The sequence below is a fragment of the Lethenteron reissneri genome, chromosome 34 (genome assembly GCF_015708825.2).
Source record: "Lethenteron reissneri isolate LAM-NWPU_2019-01 chromosome 34, ASM1570882v1, whole genome shotgun sequence".
Taxonomy (NCBI): domain Eukaryota; kingdom Metazoa; phylum Chordata; class Hyperoartia; order Petromyzontiformes; family Petromyzontidae; genus Lethenteron; species Lethenteron reissneri.
The window spans coordinates 11,965,279-11,983,998 of NC_083812.1; the positions used below are offsets into that span (position 1 = coordinate 11,965,279).

Below are 18,720 nucleotides of genomic sequence, written 5' to 3' on the forward strand. Positions count from 1 at the left end.
TACTTTTTTGATAATAACTCTTTGCACATTATAGATCTCCTTTGTAAAACGTTACTTTAATCGGGTTAAGAGGCTTCCGCCCGGTGAAGGGACATCAATGAGTGACGGCAAAGTCAGACTAATCCAAATTAATTGGAACGGCACCTCTTTTGGACCGACACATTTATCAGATTTGCTAAAAAACTATTAAATGTATCACTCGGCGTTGAGCCCTATCCAATTAGCATGTGGCATTTATAATGTGTAGCGCTAATTCCGTGCTGGCGTTCTAGACGTGACCCTCGCTCTGACCCACAGAGCCCCCCATAACCGGATGTTTGAAACGATAATCCCAACGCTCACTGCCGTTGACAGCCTGAGAGTGAGATCGGCGATTGCGTCCCGATATCCAGCAGAGACGCGTGTGAAGTCGTGTTGTAGGTTGCAGGTTGTTTGACCCACAGGTGAGAACTCGAGAGGTCAGGATAGGGGTGTCTCACTTGCACGTTTGGCCTGGGTCATCAAAATGACAAAAATATAAAAAAACAAGGTGCACACAAAGTACATCAATGAAGCAATGGTCAGGTGATAGTGAGGTGATGGTGAGGGTCTGGTGAGGGTTAGGTGAGGACCACCCACATGATGCCATCTCCAGGCGGCGGGCAATGCGGCGATAGTCAACACTGCCACTGTTGCCTCAGTGTGGGGCCGGGCGTTTGCGCTGCAGGCCGAGTGGCGACGTGGTCGTTCGCCCCCACAGGTCGCCCGGAGACCACTTTTCTGCTCTTGAAAAAGTCCATTTGCGCGTAAATCAACGCCAGGGTTGTGACGTTATCGTGAAGTTACACGACGCTGTGCGTGTGGCGAGGAGCTGTCCTCCGTGCCGCCGCCCATAAGACGGCCGTGTTTTTCTCCTCTCCTGGGGTCGCAGATATCCACCTGTAGGGGGTGCTTCCTCAGCAGATACACGGCAATTAGTGTTTCTCAGCGGTTAACAGCAACACGTTACATTATTTTCTCTTGGCTCCTTGATTTGGTTAAATGTTTAAATTTGCCGTTATTACGATGCTGATCAGAGCGGCTATTTAATCTCTTTAGGGGGCGCCTTAATACAGCATTGCTGTGTTCGCTTGACGCGCTGCAGCATACCAAACACCTCGCCGAGACCCAAAACTGCGCGTCCTTTTTTCTTCGGCTGCACTGGCTCTGTTACTGCCACGCCACGCGCTGTTTCATGCCATGCTGCGCCTTTCAGTGGCATGTTCCTCAAATATTACTCCGTGCCACAGGAAGTCAACCATTATTATTATTATTACTACGACGCTCGTTTACCCAGGAAAGCCTCACGGAGTCTCAGGAGCCATTTCAGGAGGGTCCTTCCAAGTATCCGCAGTAGGGGGCCGATGTTGCTGCTGTCATCCCAATCTTTTTTCAGCATTGGGACGTTTGGTGTGTTTTGGCCGTTGCTGCGCTGCGCTCTATTGCTCCGATCGATACTCGTGGTGCACCCACTTCGCTGCGATGCGCTCTGCCATGCACACATGATGTGCTTTGTGCCGAGTCCTGTACAAACACCCACACTCGGGCGGTGTTCTGCCAACGTGCATTCTGTTGTACCCCCCCCCCCCCCCACCACGCTTACGTGACCTTTCGTGGCCTCCTCTTGTTGCAGGTCTCTGTGCAAGCTGGTTCGCTACGAGCAGCACGAAGCCAACTACGTCCTGTACTTGTGAGTGTGACGCACGTGCACATACGCACGCATGCACAATTCTGGCTACCAAGCTCGGATCCTTGCCACGCGGTGTAGGCGCCTTGCACTCGTGACGGAATGCACATCCCGCGTGCGGCGAGCGGTGTGCGCTGCCGACTTACTTAGGCTGTTGGCGGCGCACACTTTGGGCCGTCGCAACCTATCGATTTTTGACTACAAAAGGGCCGAGGTCGTCCGCGATTTCAGATTGATTCGAATGAAGATTAGTCGCTCAACAGGCACGGTTTGATGGTCCTTAACAATTGCACCGCAGCCACGTGACGTGCGGCGCATCACAAGATAAAGGGTATTGACACCTGCTTTCACTCGCCTCTCATTTCGGCCACTTTCGCCCCCCTCCCTCCCACCGCCGCTATTTCGTAGCTAAATTGTGCGTAAGTGCACGATTCAGTCCTGGTCGAGTAACGCAGACGCAGAAATCGGCATGTTGTGATGTATGCATGCATGTATGCTTTACTTTGTATGCAGCGTACGCAGTCAACCGTGCTAATCGGAGGTGCGGGGGTAAGGTGGTATTGACGCGTGCGTTGCCCCTTTTAGAGGTTTCCCTCTTGGGCTCACGGCTCGTGGGAACATGGACCCACGGCAGGCAACCCACTGTGCTTCCCAGCAACGCAATCTCCTTACGTCCACGCAACAACGAGCTCGAAGCTTTCACTGTCGATGGCGTTTTAACAATAGAATAGAGCAGAATTATGATTCTCTTTCAAAGCTATACAAATATTTTATTTGTATGCAACAGTATAGCGAGTCTCCTTGAGAGGGCCTATGAGTAGAGCTTGCTCTGTGCCCCCCCCCCCCCCCCCACATGATGTTATGTCGAGCAGAGTCCCGTGGCCAATAAACACTGACACATCTCACTCCCCTCGCATGTTCCAGTGACATATCATCTCTCGCACCACCGATTAGCAGGGTTGGCTGCGTACGGTGCGAAAGAAGTTCAGGTGATGTGTCACGGTCAGAAACCCTAAGAGTTTAAAACAGCCCGCTCGTTAACCAACGCGCACGCTGCGTTTACGTGGCTATGCAAGTTACGAAGGTCTCAATGAGTTGTAAGGTGTAAGGCCCTTGCGGTGGTGTGTGACGTGTCCGACCGTGTGGCTGCGGCCTGCGAGACTAGTAGTGAGCTGGGCCTTGTGGGGGGGGGGGGGGGAGACGGAGAGAGATCAAAATGAATCGCGTGCACGGCGCGCTCTGTGCTACCGTGTGGCGCTCTGCCTGCTGAGGGATTAACGAGCACACGAAGGAACCTGTAAAATCTTCTTGGTTCTTTCGGTAAAGTCACGTAGAATGGAAATAATAAAATAATAAAATAAAACATAATAAAAGAATTCTCACGACGTTTCGGCCACAACGCAAGTAGCCGTCCTCAGGTGAAGACAGCGTCTCCCCGACAGACCTGGTCTTCACCTGAGGACGGATACTTGCGTTGTGGCCGAAACGTGGTGAGAAATCTTTTATGTTTTATTTTATTATTTTATTATTTCCATTCTACGTGACTTTACCGAAAGAACCAAGAAGATGAATCCCTGCAGTCACGAAAGCTTTAAATCGAAATTGAACCTGCAAAACTTTCAATCGTGCAACCCAGACTGGTCGAAGTGACGAGATGATGACGGCAACGACCCCCCCACGTGACTCCGAGGTGAAGGTGGGCATAGGAACTTTCTGCCCAACCGGGGTTTGCACCCTTTCCACAGACCAACCTCGGACATATAGATTATAGACATATAGGTGATATAGACATTTAGATTATTCGGCTGCTACAAATGTCCACGTGATAAGCCACGTTGTTGAGCTATCACCTCTGAAAAATAGATGTATATCTCAGTGGGGTTTACCTGGAAAAAGAAAAATAGTTCAGTAGTTTTTCGTTGATATTTCTCAGTCAGCCAAGGTCTGCCACAATTGTGCAGTGGACTGTCACAAAGTTAAGCACAGTGCCACCGGATCTGGGTACAAATCAATTCCTGCCACCCGAACACAGATGCCAACACGCGGGCTGTCCTGGCTGCTGCTACGAGCAGCTTCAACGCCACGTGGAAACGTTATTTTAGCTCGACCAGCAGCATCTGAAGGACGCGTGTTCTTGCCGAAGAAGACGATGCAGGCCAGGCCGTCTTACATGAGCAGATTCTGGGGAAGAGGGTGGTGGTTCTGTCGGATGGGCTGGGTTTACTGGAGCCCTTGTGCGGGCTTGGAGCGCCATCTACTGCATCCGTGAGACGTGTGCCTGAACTCGGTCCTCTCAGACACTGAGAGCGCTGCTGCGCCCTGCTGAGGCACATCAGTGGCGGATGCAGGGGTGGGGGGGATGGGTCATGACCCCCCCCCACCTCCCCCGAACCGCCCCTTCCACCTTGATAAGTCAAGCCATCCGCCGCTGGGGCATATGAACCATTAAACGCAGGAACTTCGGGAAGGAGCCTCAACATTACTGAGTGGCAATGTGTTGTTCACGGTAACTTCTGATAATTGCATTTGCTTATCCGTCAAGACAGGGTGAATCTTAGCACTCTTGTTCAAGTGGACCCTCCATGAGGTCTCGTGCCTGTTGTCTCTGAGAGACGACAATGTGAGAATTTCGATTTTTGTTGCTTGGCCTAAAGTTATTTATGTTCATGGATGGGGTGGGAAAAATGTTAAAACCACTTGTCGCATGTGTTGAGATGATTCATAATTCATGTAGCATTTGCCTCGGAAGTAATCAGCAATTCCCTTTGATTCGATTGACATTAAGCTTTCCTTCTAGATTTGAAGCTTTCGTGACTGCAAGGATTCATATTCTTAGGTTTTTTCGGTAAAGTCACATAGGTAAAAAAATAAAATTAATAAAAGTTAAATAAAAATCACGACGTTTCGGAGGCAACACAAGCTTCCGTCTTCAGGTGGAACCGTCACAGCACGCTTGCTGTATCAAGTAGATGAGAAATTCCAAGAGATCCGATCTTGTATATATACTGCTTTACCTACGTGACTTTACCGAAAAAAACCTAAGAATATTATGCTTTCCGTAAAAATGTTTAGGAATCTAAATAAAACGTCAGGTCTTTGGGCCGAGGGCATAGCACGCGTTGCACGTAAGCCGTGCGGGCGATGAATTTAACGCGCGGCTTCCATGGGCGTGGAGAGAGAGCCTCCTACTTTGCCGAGCGGTGTCAAATCCCAGTGCCGCCCTTATTAGGCATCGTGCGGATTGGGCGCAGCACACAAACAGGGTTCTGATTGTTCTCAAAGGCCGCCCCCGTAATTAGTGTGAATAATCCGGGTCCCCACTGAAGACCACCAATTAATCGCCATTTGGCAGCTCGCAGCCACAACAGTTGCCATCCGAGTGACGCCTGACGGAATGAAAGAGCAATGCACCTCGCCATTGATGCGTGATAAAATATTGATGCGCCGTTTCCTTGGCGACGATCCGCTGCTCGCCGTGTGAAGGCTTCTGTGAGCGGGGTGATGAGCGCTGCGAGAGGTGCCGCGCCAATCCGGGTCTCAGTTTGGTGGTTAATTGGACTAGTCGGAGCGCAGATATACGTTTGCATCCTGGTAATGTTGTCCAATGTGCGCTTTATTGGTGGCGAGATGTTAACTACCTTGCCTGGTATACAGGAGGTCGTGATTTCATCCCGAACTTGACTCCTGCTGTATATTTTGAGTTTGCGTGTTTTCCCCGTGGTCGCGTGGAGTTTTTCCCCGGGTCCTCCGGTTTTTCCCTCCACATTTAGAAACTTGCGTTTTGAATATTTGGCTGCTATACATTTCCACATGAGAAGCCACGACGTTGAGCTATCATTTGTGGCCAGGTCGCTTATGAAAAATAGCTCTATAGCTCAGTGGGCTTTACCTGGTAAAATACAAAAATAGTTTATAGTGTAGTTTATTTAAAGTAACACTGTTGTAAATATTCTTTAACCAAAAATTAATATTAACAGTGATATTGCCTATTTTTAATGTAATAGTTATTTATTTTCATGTCTGGATTTAGTGCGATCTAAAAAAAAACTGCAATTTTTTATTAATCACAATATATACAACACCAAAAAACTATCTTTTTTTTTTATAAATCACATCTTTCATAGAAACTGATATGTTGGCAGACACGTACGTTCATGGAGCCGTTGGCACTTGTGTTTTTTGTCGCAGATCGTAGCTAAGGAGCATAGTGGAGACCACGCGCCTCGCCACTCCCTGTCGTGCAGTCTCAGCGATCGTAGGCCCCAACATCTCCATTGGGGTGTCTCCCCGCCAGTCCCCAGTCCCTGCACAATTGGTTTCCTTTCCTTCTCCCCTTAACGTTTTCAGTGATAAGAGGACCCTATCAGGAAATGTGCTCGCTCCACGTGCATTACTATCGATCGCGTTTAACGGCAGAGCGTTCACTACGGTTCAATAATATTTGAACATCACCTCTGTTGCCTGTGATTAGCGCCTAGCATTAAAGCTCCTTGTTGTTAAAATAATTGTCTTGCGGTAAATGCTTAGAAATATGGCAAGCATTACAAATGTTTGTCGAGCGTTAAATAATTACCGCATTGTTAAACAACATTTAATCTGCAGATGTTATGCTCCATATGCGAGCACACCCTATTATACTTCACATCGCGATGTTGCACTAATCTGCATTGCATTTCTTCATTCTGCACCCTGATATGCATGCATGCTAAACTTCTTTCGCACCGTACGTAGCCAACCATGCTATAATCGGAAGTGTGGGGAAAGGACGGCAAACTTAACACAAAAGGCAGTTCTAAACAAATGAGTTTTCAATCTAGATTTAAAAGTGCCATAGCTCCAGTGGCTTCCTAATATCGGAAGAGCGTTCCAGACGGCCGCCGAAGCTCATCTGAAAGCGTGCGATGCAGTGGCCGTTTTTGTTCGATGGCTAGCCAAAAGTCGCTGCGAGTATGACCGGAGTTTGTGTGATGGTTTATGCTCCTTGACGAGATCAGCAAGGTTTTGTGGTTCACTTGTGGCAAGCACTCTGTGTCTAATGAGCACGGCCTCATGACGCTGTCCCGCCCTACTGGATATCAGTAAAAACAGAGCTTCATAACTCATCAGCTTCCTCCAATGTAAAAAAACACATTCTGACATATGTTATAGGATGTCTGCGGACAAACACATTGAGATCGGGGGAGTCTGCAGTGGACAGTTGCGAGTGATGAAACTAAAAACTTTAAGCTATTTTTATTTTACCAGGTAAGGCCCACTGAGCTGTAGAGCTCCTTTTTAGAATCGACCTGGCCACATGATAGTTCACCGAAGTGGCTTATCATGTGGATAGTTATAGCAGCCAAATACTCGAAACCGGAGAACATGCAAACTCCAAATATACAGCAGGCATCTGGGTTGGGATTCGAGCTCACGACCCACTGCATACCAGGCGAGGTAGTTAACATCTTGCCACCGTCTCGTCGGGGAGTGGCGAATACCTGCTGCGTGCGTCCAGAGACATCTAAAGCGGTTCCACGTGCGGACTCTGGGCTCCAGCTCAGGGCCTGCAACAGAGAGACGCTTTGTTCCCGTGCCGCCCTCACCTGGCGCCGTTTACAGCTCTCCGCGTTCGGCTGCCAAGTCGGGATTTGAGGGTCCTGTTACTACAGTGCCTTTAATTAAAACACACTGTACGCGCTCGGAGCGTTGCCGTGAGGTGCGGGGATGTCGAGCGGCGCTTCGCCCCGCGCTGTCTGGCGCGGCCACCCAATTGCCGTGTGTAAACGTATTCGGGCACTGATAAGGAAAACGAAGTCCACAAGAGTGACTTTCTTTTGTCAGGGCTGTTGTGGGTTCTCTCGATCCTATGAGCAATGCAAGTGGGAGATGACGAGCAACGAAGATAGAACTCCTGACTCAGGTGGTGTCGACGAAGGCATCAGGAATCGCACCCCAGGCCCTTATTGCTGTGAGGCATGAGAGTTAACCACTATGCCGCCCCATTAAATGTTCAACTACAACTAATCTGAGATTTCTTTTACATGTGTAATAAAAGGACTCAGACGCTTCTCTCTGACTCCGTGTCCTTTATTTGGGGTTCGCGTTCTCCTTCCCACACGGCACTCCTCCTGAGACTCTCTCCCTGGCAGCCCCACATCTGCCTTCGCTCCCGTAGCCTTCCACGCTCCTGCAGCTCCGCTGCAGGCTCTTGGTGCAGCCCTCTGGCTGCTCTCACAGCAGCTCCATCTCTGCTCCCTGTTCCTCCGTGCGTGGCGATCTCACCACCTCCCAATGTCAGCCCTTCGTGGCCTCTATGGCTATCTCGCCATTTCCTACCTCAGCCCTTCGTGGCCTCTGTGGCTATCTCGCCATTTCCTACCTCAGCCCTTCGTGGCCTCTGTGGCTATCTCGCCACTTCCTACCTCAATCCTCCACTCTCTCTTCCACCCCGCTGGCTGGCGCCGTCATGAGCCCCTCAGCCACCAGGCTGAGGCACGGCGACCACCCAACGTGTTCACCACCCTTCACTCCCCCGACTGACCCAGATAGCTTCCTGTCTCCCCGCTATAACTTCTCCCCCACGTCACCCTGACTCCTCCCTCTCGGATCGTCATATCCGCCCCGCCCATTTACGCCCGCATTACACATGTATAATCCGTGAACGTTTTAATCAGAACTATCATGATTTTGTTTGGGCGCAAGGGTGGGGTTTGTATTTTTTATTTTCTCCTGTTCTGCATGGTTTTCTCCGGTTTCTCTGATTTCCTCCCATAGTTAAAAATAGACGTTGGAATGTATCCGCTATTGGCCAAACATTGATAAGACACATTATGGATTACACGTAACAGCAACATCACCCCTCGACTGCCAAAACTTGGCAGGACCCTCTTGAAAAGGAATCCGGAGACTCGGTGAGACCTTCCTGGACGAAACAAAAAACTAACAAAATTTTGCCAGGTAAGGGCCACTGAACTAGAAAGCTCTCTTTTTTTTTTTTATCAGCGACCTGGCCACAAATGATCACTCAACGAAGTGGCGGCTTACCACGTTGAAATTTAAAGCAGCAGCCAAATACTCTCCAGCGCAGTCAGCGGAATGGAAGTGCGGGCCGTGCGGGCCGTGCGTAGAGGGTGGCTGCGGCGCAGAGGTCGCAAACGGGTTTTGATTCCTTACCAGTACCCGTACCCGTACCCGGCCGCACCAGGGTCGCAAATGGGTACCCGTACCCGTACCTGGCCGGGTACGGGTAGCCGTTCCGTACCCGTACCCTACCCGAAATGAGTGACAAACGGTTACTCACCAGTGACTCACGGCCTACCCGTACCCGGCCGCACCAGGGTCGCAAACGGCTACCCGTATCCGTACCCGGCCGGGTACGGGTAGCCGGGTATCGGGTAGGGTACGGGTATCGGGTACCCCGGTTGCGACCTCTGCTGCGGCGAGACATCACGACGCGGCTCGGGAGGCTCAAGTCTCGTGTCCCCGAGCGCCGAGCCGGCACTTCTGAAGCTGCAGAGTCTGGTCCAGGCAGTGGCCCACGATGAATTCAGGGTCTCCTCTGCTATTGGACAAAGTGGTATCTATTATTTATGGCACCGATTCTGGGGGGTGAGCTCGGAGCAATGAGGGATATTTACCGCTGTGATCCACGGCGCACTAATCCAAACGGCTGTGTGCACAGCATGGGGTTATAACTCCTTGCAGTAACGAGGCTTCCGTGTAGCTTAACGTGCGAGGTACAGGATAGCAGTGCCAATTTTAAGTCTCCTGCATTGATTATGATATATGTATTCATAGATATTGGTCCCACGATTCGCAAGTCACACTGGCCCTTTTGTATTTATTTCAGGTGAGAGCCCTTTCCTTGTTGAGATCGAGTAACTCGATTTCAAGCAAGATTTGCATGATCTTGAATGGGGGGGGGTAATTTATTATAAGTTTCTGGTAAGTGTCTTAATTGGAATTTGGAATAGAAACACTGGAATGCAATGATATATACTTTTTGTCCATTCCATCTTGCCTCTTTTTATCATGTAAGAAAATGCCCACAAAAAACTGTTTATACTGCATTGTTCATGGGAATTTTTTTCACATAATAGAAATTGAACATGCGTAATCCTGCGTGCAGCACACATAATTGATCTGTACAAGTTGTTTATTACGCAATACACAAAAGGCCAAGCCATATAATCGCATACCATATTTTACAAACGCTTTCAACACGCTTGCAGTAAACGTGGTACGTGTAACCGGTGTAACGCTCATCATCCCAGGTAATTTATTAGCGGCCGCCTTTACCAAGGAGTTTTGTCACTGCACGCCACTTAAGATCTTCTCGAGCAGTAAATCCCGAGAGCGTTGTGTCCAACAAAGCAGACCCCATCCTCCTCATCAAAGAGCATGAACCATCAACACGCGAACTCCGGTCATCATCGCAGAAGCGGCTTTTGGCTGGCCTTCGAATAAAGACGGTCACGGCATTACACGCTCTCAGATGCGCTTCTACAGCTGTCTGGAACGCTCTTCCTTCCAATATTAGGAAGCCACTGGAGATTGAAATCGAATTTCTTTATAACTGATTTTTGTGCACGGGGGGGGGGGGGTGTGGCACGTGGCCCCCCCAATGATCCGATCGAAATCCCTAATTTCGATCGGATCATTGGGGTTTATTAGTAATAAATCGGCATTTTGCGACCCCCACTGCCACTGTGTATTATATTATTACGTGCCAGGGACTCTATCAGATGATAGGATAATATTCTGAGTCCATAATTGGCAATAAGTAACGGCAAAGTAGTTATAAGTAACTCACAGAATTGTGCGCAGTTGCGTCTACAGTACACGACTTCCCTGAAGGCATTCACCTTCAGCGAGCGCGATGCCGATCACACGACGCGGTTCGAATTCAACCCTCGATCGATGGCTGCGCCATCGCCGCACACGCGTCGAATAAGAAGCAAGGGTCAAGTCCTTACTTACTAGCAACTCCTCTATCATTTTTCATTGCTGGAGGGGTTGCCCCCCCTACCTGAAAATCCTGGCTCCGCCATTGTTTCTGTGTTCAGTTTGTTTTCGTTCCCGCACCTCTGATTTGCACTGTTACTTACGTAATTTGTACATACATAAATCTGTCCGTGTTGATAGCCCTACATACCAGACTGACCGTTCCGTCACAGCCACACTGCGTGCACCCTACCACACTGCTGGTGACAACAGCGCGCTCTGCACATTTCTTGTAAATTGTTCCAAGGCACCTGTGGGCAGGTTACATTTAACACCTCAAGTGGATTTTCTCTTCGCCTGCAATCATTTAAATTACAAATTTAAAAACACTGCGCTCTCGAGGTGTTTGTGTAACCAGCGATCGAGGATTAGTCGCTCGGCCCCCAGATTAATAAAATGCCCGCGGTTGAATCCCGTGGCTTTCAGGAGTCCAAGGGCAGTGCCAGCGTTGAGAGTAACCGCACGTTCCCGCTCGTGCGCAACATGATTTGCATACCTTTCATAAAGGTGGATTTGCATTGGGAGTTGACAGTCCGTGAAATCCAAGCGCAAACTGTTGGTGTTGTTTTGAATTATAAACACATGGCAAGGGTATGTAAATGATGTTCACTTATTCTGAATACAATATTCCTGATTTTGTTGAGGTTGTATAATTGCCTGTTCACCACTTGCTCGTTGCTGCGTGCACGAGCATGTGCTTGGTTGTGAGTGTGTGTGTGCTGTTGTATTGATGTGAGATTTCGCATATCTTACTCTTTGAGCATTTTTGTGTACAATTCAATATGTGTGCGTGTGTGTGTGCCAATGTTTGCAAATGTAGTTAAGCAGGGTTCTGAACCAACAGTGTTGGATTGACCGTCCTTGCTGTGGGCTTGCGGACATAAGAATGCCATTCGTGTCTGTCGCGATATCAGCTCATCTGCAATAATCGAACCTTGATCTGTTTTACTGCGCACTCATAATAATGCATGTTTGTAAATCAGTTGTAAAAAATGTCTAAGTCTTTGCATTGCCCGTGTGTGAATGTACCCCCGTGCGTGCGTGCGTGCGCGTGTCTGCGTGCCACAGCCCTGAGGATGCAAGCAGCTGCTGGTACATCCTGCTGTCGGGCTCCGTGTTCATCGACGGCTCCATGTTCCTGCCGCGCAGCAGGTCAGTCGACCGCACCCCTCGGGATCGCGAGCCGCCGCGGTCAACGCCTTTGCCTTTCGCGCACACTTGACGTGACGTCCCCTCCGGCTGGCTTAGCCCCAGCGTCTTAGCCCCAGAATTTTAGCACCTTGAATTGGACAATTTGGACACTCGCTCCCCATCCCTCAAACGTATTCAGTATCTCACGTGTCTCAGCCGCTTGGTTCGGGAGCGCATGGTGCACCTTTTGGCTTTGTCAATTTATCAAGGAAGATCTCTCAGACAAGTTTGCAACTGGTCACCTAATACTGGTTCTGCTCATTGAGGCCCAGCAATCAGTGCGGTTGTGTTGCACTTGAAGATAAGTGTGCTCTCCCGTTTTCATCGGTGTTATTCAACGCAACCAGAGCGTGAATCGTAGGTTAACACCCCGCGATCCCGTCGATGAAGAGGGTGTTTCCACACCTTCGTTCGCTTTGTCCCGTGTGCTTTTGCTCTGAACCATTCTGAATTGTGTCGCATACAGTACGCACTCAGGGGATGCACTTCGCCTTTTTTATTGTTGCTCAAAGCGCCGTGAAGAGTTTTGTGCTTTAACACGAGTCGGTCATGCGGCTTTACACGGACGCCTCGTGCCGGGTGAAAACATCGACCCCGGTGACTTTGGTGAAGTGAGCGCTCTGGGTTTCGTCTCCATGGGGTTTTACGCACGCGCACGCAGCGGAGGTCCTTGGTGAAGGCTCGAGAGACCGGGGGTGGCAGGGTGGGGGGAGGAGCGAGGAGGGAGCGTGGCGATGGAGACTATAATGTGGAAGCTGGGCTTGCCTTCCTGTCCACGCCGCTGATGGGTTGAGCGGCGGGGATGCTCATTTCCAACCGCGTCCACCTGTGGCGTTTTCAGATGGAGGATCAAGTCACTGATTCCACAACCGCAGGGGCACGAACATTTATTATCGGGCAGATTCATGCAGAATGATAATGACGTGAGTGCCGCGCTCCGGCCCCGTGGAGGCACGGTTCTGGCAGTGGTGGTTTCATCGTAAATTAGCCGCGCTCCAATTACAGCGCTGCCCGCCCACTGCGGCACGGGCCCCCGGTCATTGCCGCCGGATGCTGCTGTGGGGAGGTTGTGCGGGCGTTTGGCGAGGATACGCCCGTGTGCTGCGAATGAGAGCCACGTGGCGAGGCGCCGCACTTGTTTATAATTAATTTGGCGCAAAGCAGGACTTGTCTTAAGGGCTTCTGCTGTGCCTGCTGTAATGTCCAATGCACAGACGCTAGGCAGCTCTCTCATTGTAAATCGGGCTGTGTGGGCCTCGGTTAAAGTGGTAGAAAGTATTTTTTTTCCTCTTGTCTCGTGTTTGCATGTGTGTGTATGTGTTTGTGTAAGCACATGTCAGCCACTGCTTTGTTGCACCTGTGTGTCTCCATCACATTTTGACAGATTACGGTCACAAAGGGTACTAATATCCAGCATTGTGGAGCCTGTCGCCGTAAACAAACAAACAAACACAAATGGCACCACGCATTCCAATATGGAATTGCTTTTCCACGACAAGAAATGTTTGTAATGAATAAATGTTCTCCAATTTTGAGGCCACAACAAGAATATCAATGATATGTTTATTATCTGGAAGACAAAGCAGCAGATCATGTACAAAAGCAGATTTTGGTGTCCTCTGGTCTAACACCGTTTGAGATGAGGCTCAAAATAAAGCTGTCTCTGGTGTAAACCAACCAGTTTCAAGGACAATGCATATATTATCAGAGTATGTTTTTTTGTTTGCATTTTGACCACAAGCATTGTGGTTAATGCAGACATGATTCCTTGTAAAAGGTTTCAGTTTTATATTTTAACATTTTGACACCTGTTTTGTTGCCAGAAAAAATTGAAAAACATATTCCCAGATTTTGCCAATTCAATAAGCGAACTAAATAAGCAATTACGCGCTCGTGCACACTGCGTGCACGATTTTGACTCGCAACCTCGCCCGCCCCCCACATGCCCGGCCGTCCCTTCTCATTGCCACGGCGAAGTGGTGCCACGGTCATGCCTGTAGTCTGGGACGTCATGCGATGGGCAGTCTGGCCACGCCTGCGTGATCCCCCAACACAGGCGAGTGTTGATAGAGGGCCTTCAGGGGTCAGGCAGAGGCGCCATCGTCCGCCCGCAGCAGAGCACTGAACAGGGCAGCACCAACGATCAAGATGTAATATCATGCCCAGGGGAATTCCTCTCATCCGTGACCCCATTACCCACGCCTCGTGCTGTCCACAGGAGCTAGAGGGTTTGCAGAAACGCAGTTGTGTTGTGGTTAAGAATAGTCACGCGGCAAATGGCACCAAATACCTCTCAGGTTATCCGACGCGTTGTCTAAGTGTGAATTATTGTTGCCTGAACTGGAGAGTTTGAGATAGCAATGCCTGAACACAGTCCTGTGCTGATAGCTACATGTCTACAGCATGTCCACGTTCACTTGTGAATTATCTGGAGTAGGAGAGCATATGGAAGCGGGAGCTGTAGCTAAAATTAAAATAGCGCCGGGACATGAATCAACATGATTTAAGTATGGATGGCAGTTGGAAAAAAGGGCAATCTTCTTCTGAACGCACCAGATTTCAGAGAAGATCTTGTGAATTTATCGAGTTGGGGTTTGACCGATTTGGTCTTAATTTCGGGAGATGCTTTGTGGTTGGCCCTTGGCACGGCTCACGTGTTTACAGAGTTGCCTTCCCTGGGATTGGAATGTCAAACACGTATAGGGATAAAATAATGGCAAGGTCGTACATACTTTATTAAACCACAGAGATAATTGGTATTTCCTTTCAGCGCAGACCTACCAGGGTGGCACGTTGTTTAATCAGTCTGTGCATGCGTGTTTGGATAATTTGAGCATACCTACATGAGAGAATTACATGAATACCACTCTGATGTGAATGTAAGTGCTTCATATAATTTCCTATGGTCAATTACAAAATTGTGTCGTGTTTTATTGGCAGTTTTGTTATATTCAGGAGCTGACACTGTCATAGCCATATACAATGCAAGCGAATATCAGCCCGGTTAGTTATTTATTAATTTAGTCAGCTTCTTGGTTCTTTCGGTAAAGTCACGTAGAAGGGAAGTAATAAAATAATAATAATAAAACATAATAAAATATTTTATATTATTTTATTATGTTTTATTATTATTATTATTTTATTATTAGAACCAAGAAGATTAATCCCTGCAGTCACGAAAGCTTTAAATCGAAATTTTATTTAGTTAGTTTAACACGTAGGCTTTCGCAACCAATATCATCCATAATAGAGGTTTTTCGGGTTAGATCGCGTAAATATATAAATCTGTCGGCACATATATACACGTGTCATCACGAGACTAAAAGAACATCAGAGAAATATTAAGTTCTCCCAAATACAACTGTCAGCAGTTGCAGAACACGAGTGCCAACAAGGACACTCAATTGATTTTGATAATTTAGAAGTTTTGTGCAAAAATAGCTACTACTGGCCAAGACGGAAGCTCGTGTTGCCTCCGAAACATCGTGATTTTTATTGTTTTATTTTTATAAATTTTACCTACGTGACTTTACCGAAAGAACTAAGAGTATGAATCCTTGCAGTCACGAAAGCTTCAAATCTAGAATCTATCGAAATTGAAAAAAATAAAAATAACTTTAACCGTTCAGATAGCTACCGCCTTAGTGCTGCGTGTAAGTGGCAATGGCCACTTTTTGTGGCAGAGGAACCGGGGAGGCAGCATTGGCTCTGCTCTTTCTTTTTCCTGTAGCATTAGAAATAAAGGTACAGCCCTGAAGTTGCCTGCCCACGCCACTGCTTCAGAAGGGCCTCCGCGAGGGGGGAGCTCGAGATCGCCCTCGAGAGGGTATTGGTTTACTGTACCACACTGGACAAAAGTGTTAGAAGAGGTGGGAGTGCCCACACTTAGCCCCACCACGCGCGGACCTGCCGATCGACTCGCTACAGTGTTCCCATTCGCACCACTAGGAGTGCACAGAGGCCGGGAGATCGAATTGAACAGGCGACCTCTGGCTCTGCAAGTCGCACGTGCTGCTGACCGTTAAACCACCACTGTGGCAGCAGCAGCAGCATCGCCGGCAGTAATACCATGACATCACTCTGCCACTTGGCCGTCCCTGATATTGACTTGAGACAAAACTCACATTGTTCCGGCACTGACATGCTGATATTCGCAGTGGCGTGAGCATGAAATTGCAGGGCTGCACCTCAACTTGTTCTTCTCATGTATTCGCCATGGCTCGGTAAACGGTAATTGAAGAACCGACACTACTAAAAGTGCCTTCATGCAGTTTTATTACCTAGGGATGTATTCCCGCATGCTTCAAATCGCATGTACTCTTCGTGCGCATGTTGATATTGTATTCCTGGCCACGGTGTAACATCGGTGGCAAGCGAGATCTGAACCTGTCCTGGACCTCCCATATGTCGACTGGTGTTCTGTAAATTTCAACACTGGGGAAACAAAGGTGTATGGGTATATTGCCTGCCACATCACTTCCACATATGCGCCGCGCAAGCCTTAATAGGTGCTCATTAACAGTACTTGCCCCAACAGCCCGTGTAGACCGTATGGGAGGTATTTGTCTTTGTGCATTTGCCACAGAAGTCATGAATGTGTTAAAAGCCTGGGATATAATCAAGTGGTAATTCGTACACAAAATGGCAGCGAAAGTTGTTACTGGCATCTGGTGTTAATGTAGTGAGCTTCTTCTAAGTAACGGAGCAATTATCATAACCGTTATCACCACGCGGGAGCTGCACAATGACTTCCGCTTCTCATCACCGTGTCTGGGACGACATAGTTTACAACGTCTGCTTTACAAAATAACATAAGTAAGAACATTTAATAGTGTGCACTCTTATGAGTCCAGTCCATCACGAATGCGCACAAACATTATCTGCATAAAGTTTGGCTCAAACATATAAAATGAAAAGGGCATAATGCAGCGTGCCAAGAATGTCAGGATTTAAAGTTTATCGTCGTCTTGTTAAAATCACAATGGGGCTAAAATGTTCCTCGTGTATTAAAGAGCGAAAGCGGGGGGGGGGGGGGGGGACTTATGTCAGGGGCAATTTTCTGTGAAAATGGCTCTCTCTTCCACAATGACAGGATTTGCGGCGAGGTGAAGCCCTCGCGCGTACCACTGCAGAGCAACGGGAGCTGCGCACGCTCCGTTTCAATACAGAATATAATGCTGCGTTTCCATGCACACGCCTACGCGCACAGCCGTGGACACACGGCGCACGTGACGCCTGGCCAAGGTGTTCCAACCTTGAGTGGGGGGGCGGGCGGGGGGTTCCTTTTCACCCGAGATTGCTTGTGTCCACTCGGCAATAACCGGGCAGAGTGAAATTGACGTGAGCACGATGCAAAATAGTGTTTGGTTTACCCTGCACGCCCTTGCTGTCGACCAGTAATCGCCACACATTCAAATATCAGGGCCTGGGCGATTGCAGACGTGCCCAGGCTAGCCCGTGTAATTCGGCTGCACTTTGTTGCTGTGGACATTGCAATAAAATCTGGGTTTACAACGCTTCAGAATTTTTACCGCATGTAAAGGTGTAGAGATAGTGGAGGCATGCACGTAGAGGGTGGGGATCTTTGAAAAGATTAGTTTGGCGGTGGTTTCGGGGAGAGCCAAGTGGTGGGGTACAGAGGGGAGAGGGAGACAATGGGATGCGAGCCTCGGGGGAGAATGTCAGGGGGAATCTTGGGTGAAAAAACTGGGTCACGAAACCAGGTCACATTACGTGTGTGACCACTCGCAATGATCGATGTGGCAGCTCTTAAATCTTTCACAACATACGTAGGGTTTTAGCGAACAGTGTTGGAGATGGCCCGATGTGCCACGGTACAACCATACTGGCACTGCTCACAACACCAAACCTGTGTACCGGAACTTGTCAGAACGGTTCAATTCCTATGCTACTTTGTTTCTGCAGAGGGGAAACAGCGGTGGGTGAGGGTGTGAGTGTGTGTGGGGAGCGGTAGTGTAATTGGTAGGGCACTGCGCTACAAACCTGGTGGCCTGAGTTCGATTCCCGCTTACAGTCCTGGGCCTCCCCTTGGTAGATTCAGCCTTAAATGAGTACCTGGTGCGGTGTGTAAACATTGGCAATGGGGAGGCAAAGGAGCCGGGCGTGGTGCTGGCCACCGACCCCCTCGTTTGCCGTGCTAGCCCTCGTGGGCATTTGTTAACAGTACTTGCCCAAAAAGTCTGTTAAAGGCTTTACTGGGGGATCTTTGTCTTTGTGTGTCAGTGAGCATGGGCTAGAGAACACTGATGCCAAGTCCACTAATGCATGGCAATGTGCTAATTATACCAATACATTTCTATACCCAGAATGCATTTTACAAATTTAGTTTGCTGCCTCACATTTCCTGCTGAGATCGCTTCAGTGAGTCAAGGTCACTTTGCATCAAACACTAAGTGGAGTGATTTTTGCAGGCAATTGTCCAGCGAATGGGGAGGCGGTTTCGGGGGACAGAGCCGTTTTGACATTGCCTGCCAGTCAATCCATCTCATCACCTAAACGTGTAGCCGGCTTTGAACAGGACGAGAGATGCATGAAACCAGCGTCAAGTACAGCTGTCAGAGAGCAGCTCATGGACTGTGGCAGATACCCATCCCTAGACACTTGCTGTCAACCCCTGACACAAGGAGACCAGCCACTCGCCACTAATCACGGCTAAATAGACTAAATACGACCGAGCCGAGCCGACTTGCACTGCAGGAAAATTCGAATTTAACTTTGATTTATATTTGTGCAAGTCTTTCACATTTTTTCAATTGACAGTTTCTTATACTCCGATTTCTAGTCGCTTCATTGCTGCACTTTATTTAATAGGTATTACTTTT

At 48.7% G+C, this 18,720-nt stretch overlaps 1 protein-coding gene across 6 annotated transcripts in view; it reads left to right on the forward strand.

Annotated features, from left to right (window-relative positions):
- LOC133350673 (rap guanine nucleotide exchange factor 2-like) overlaps positions 1-18,720 on the forward strand; it is a 236,096-nt gene that overhangs the window by 87,322 nt on the left and 130,054 nt on the right. For all 6 annotated transcript variants that reach the window (XM_061565281.1, XM_061565288.1, XM_061565286.1 and 3 more), the window contains exons 3-4: positions 1,652-1,708; positions 11,756-11,839. In XM_061565281.1, coding sequence (XP_061421265.1) covers positions 1,652-1,708; positions 11,756-11,839 — 141 coding nt within the window. The remainder of the gene's footprint in view (positions 1-1,651; positions 1,709-11,755; positions 11,840-18,720) is intronic.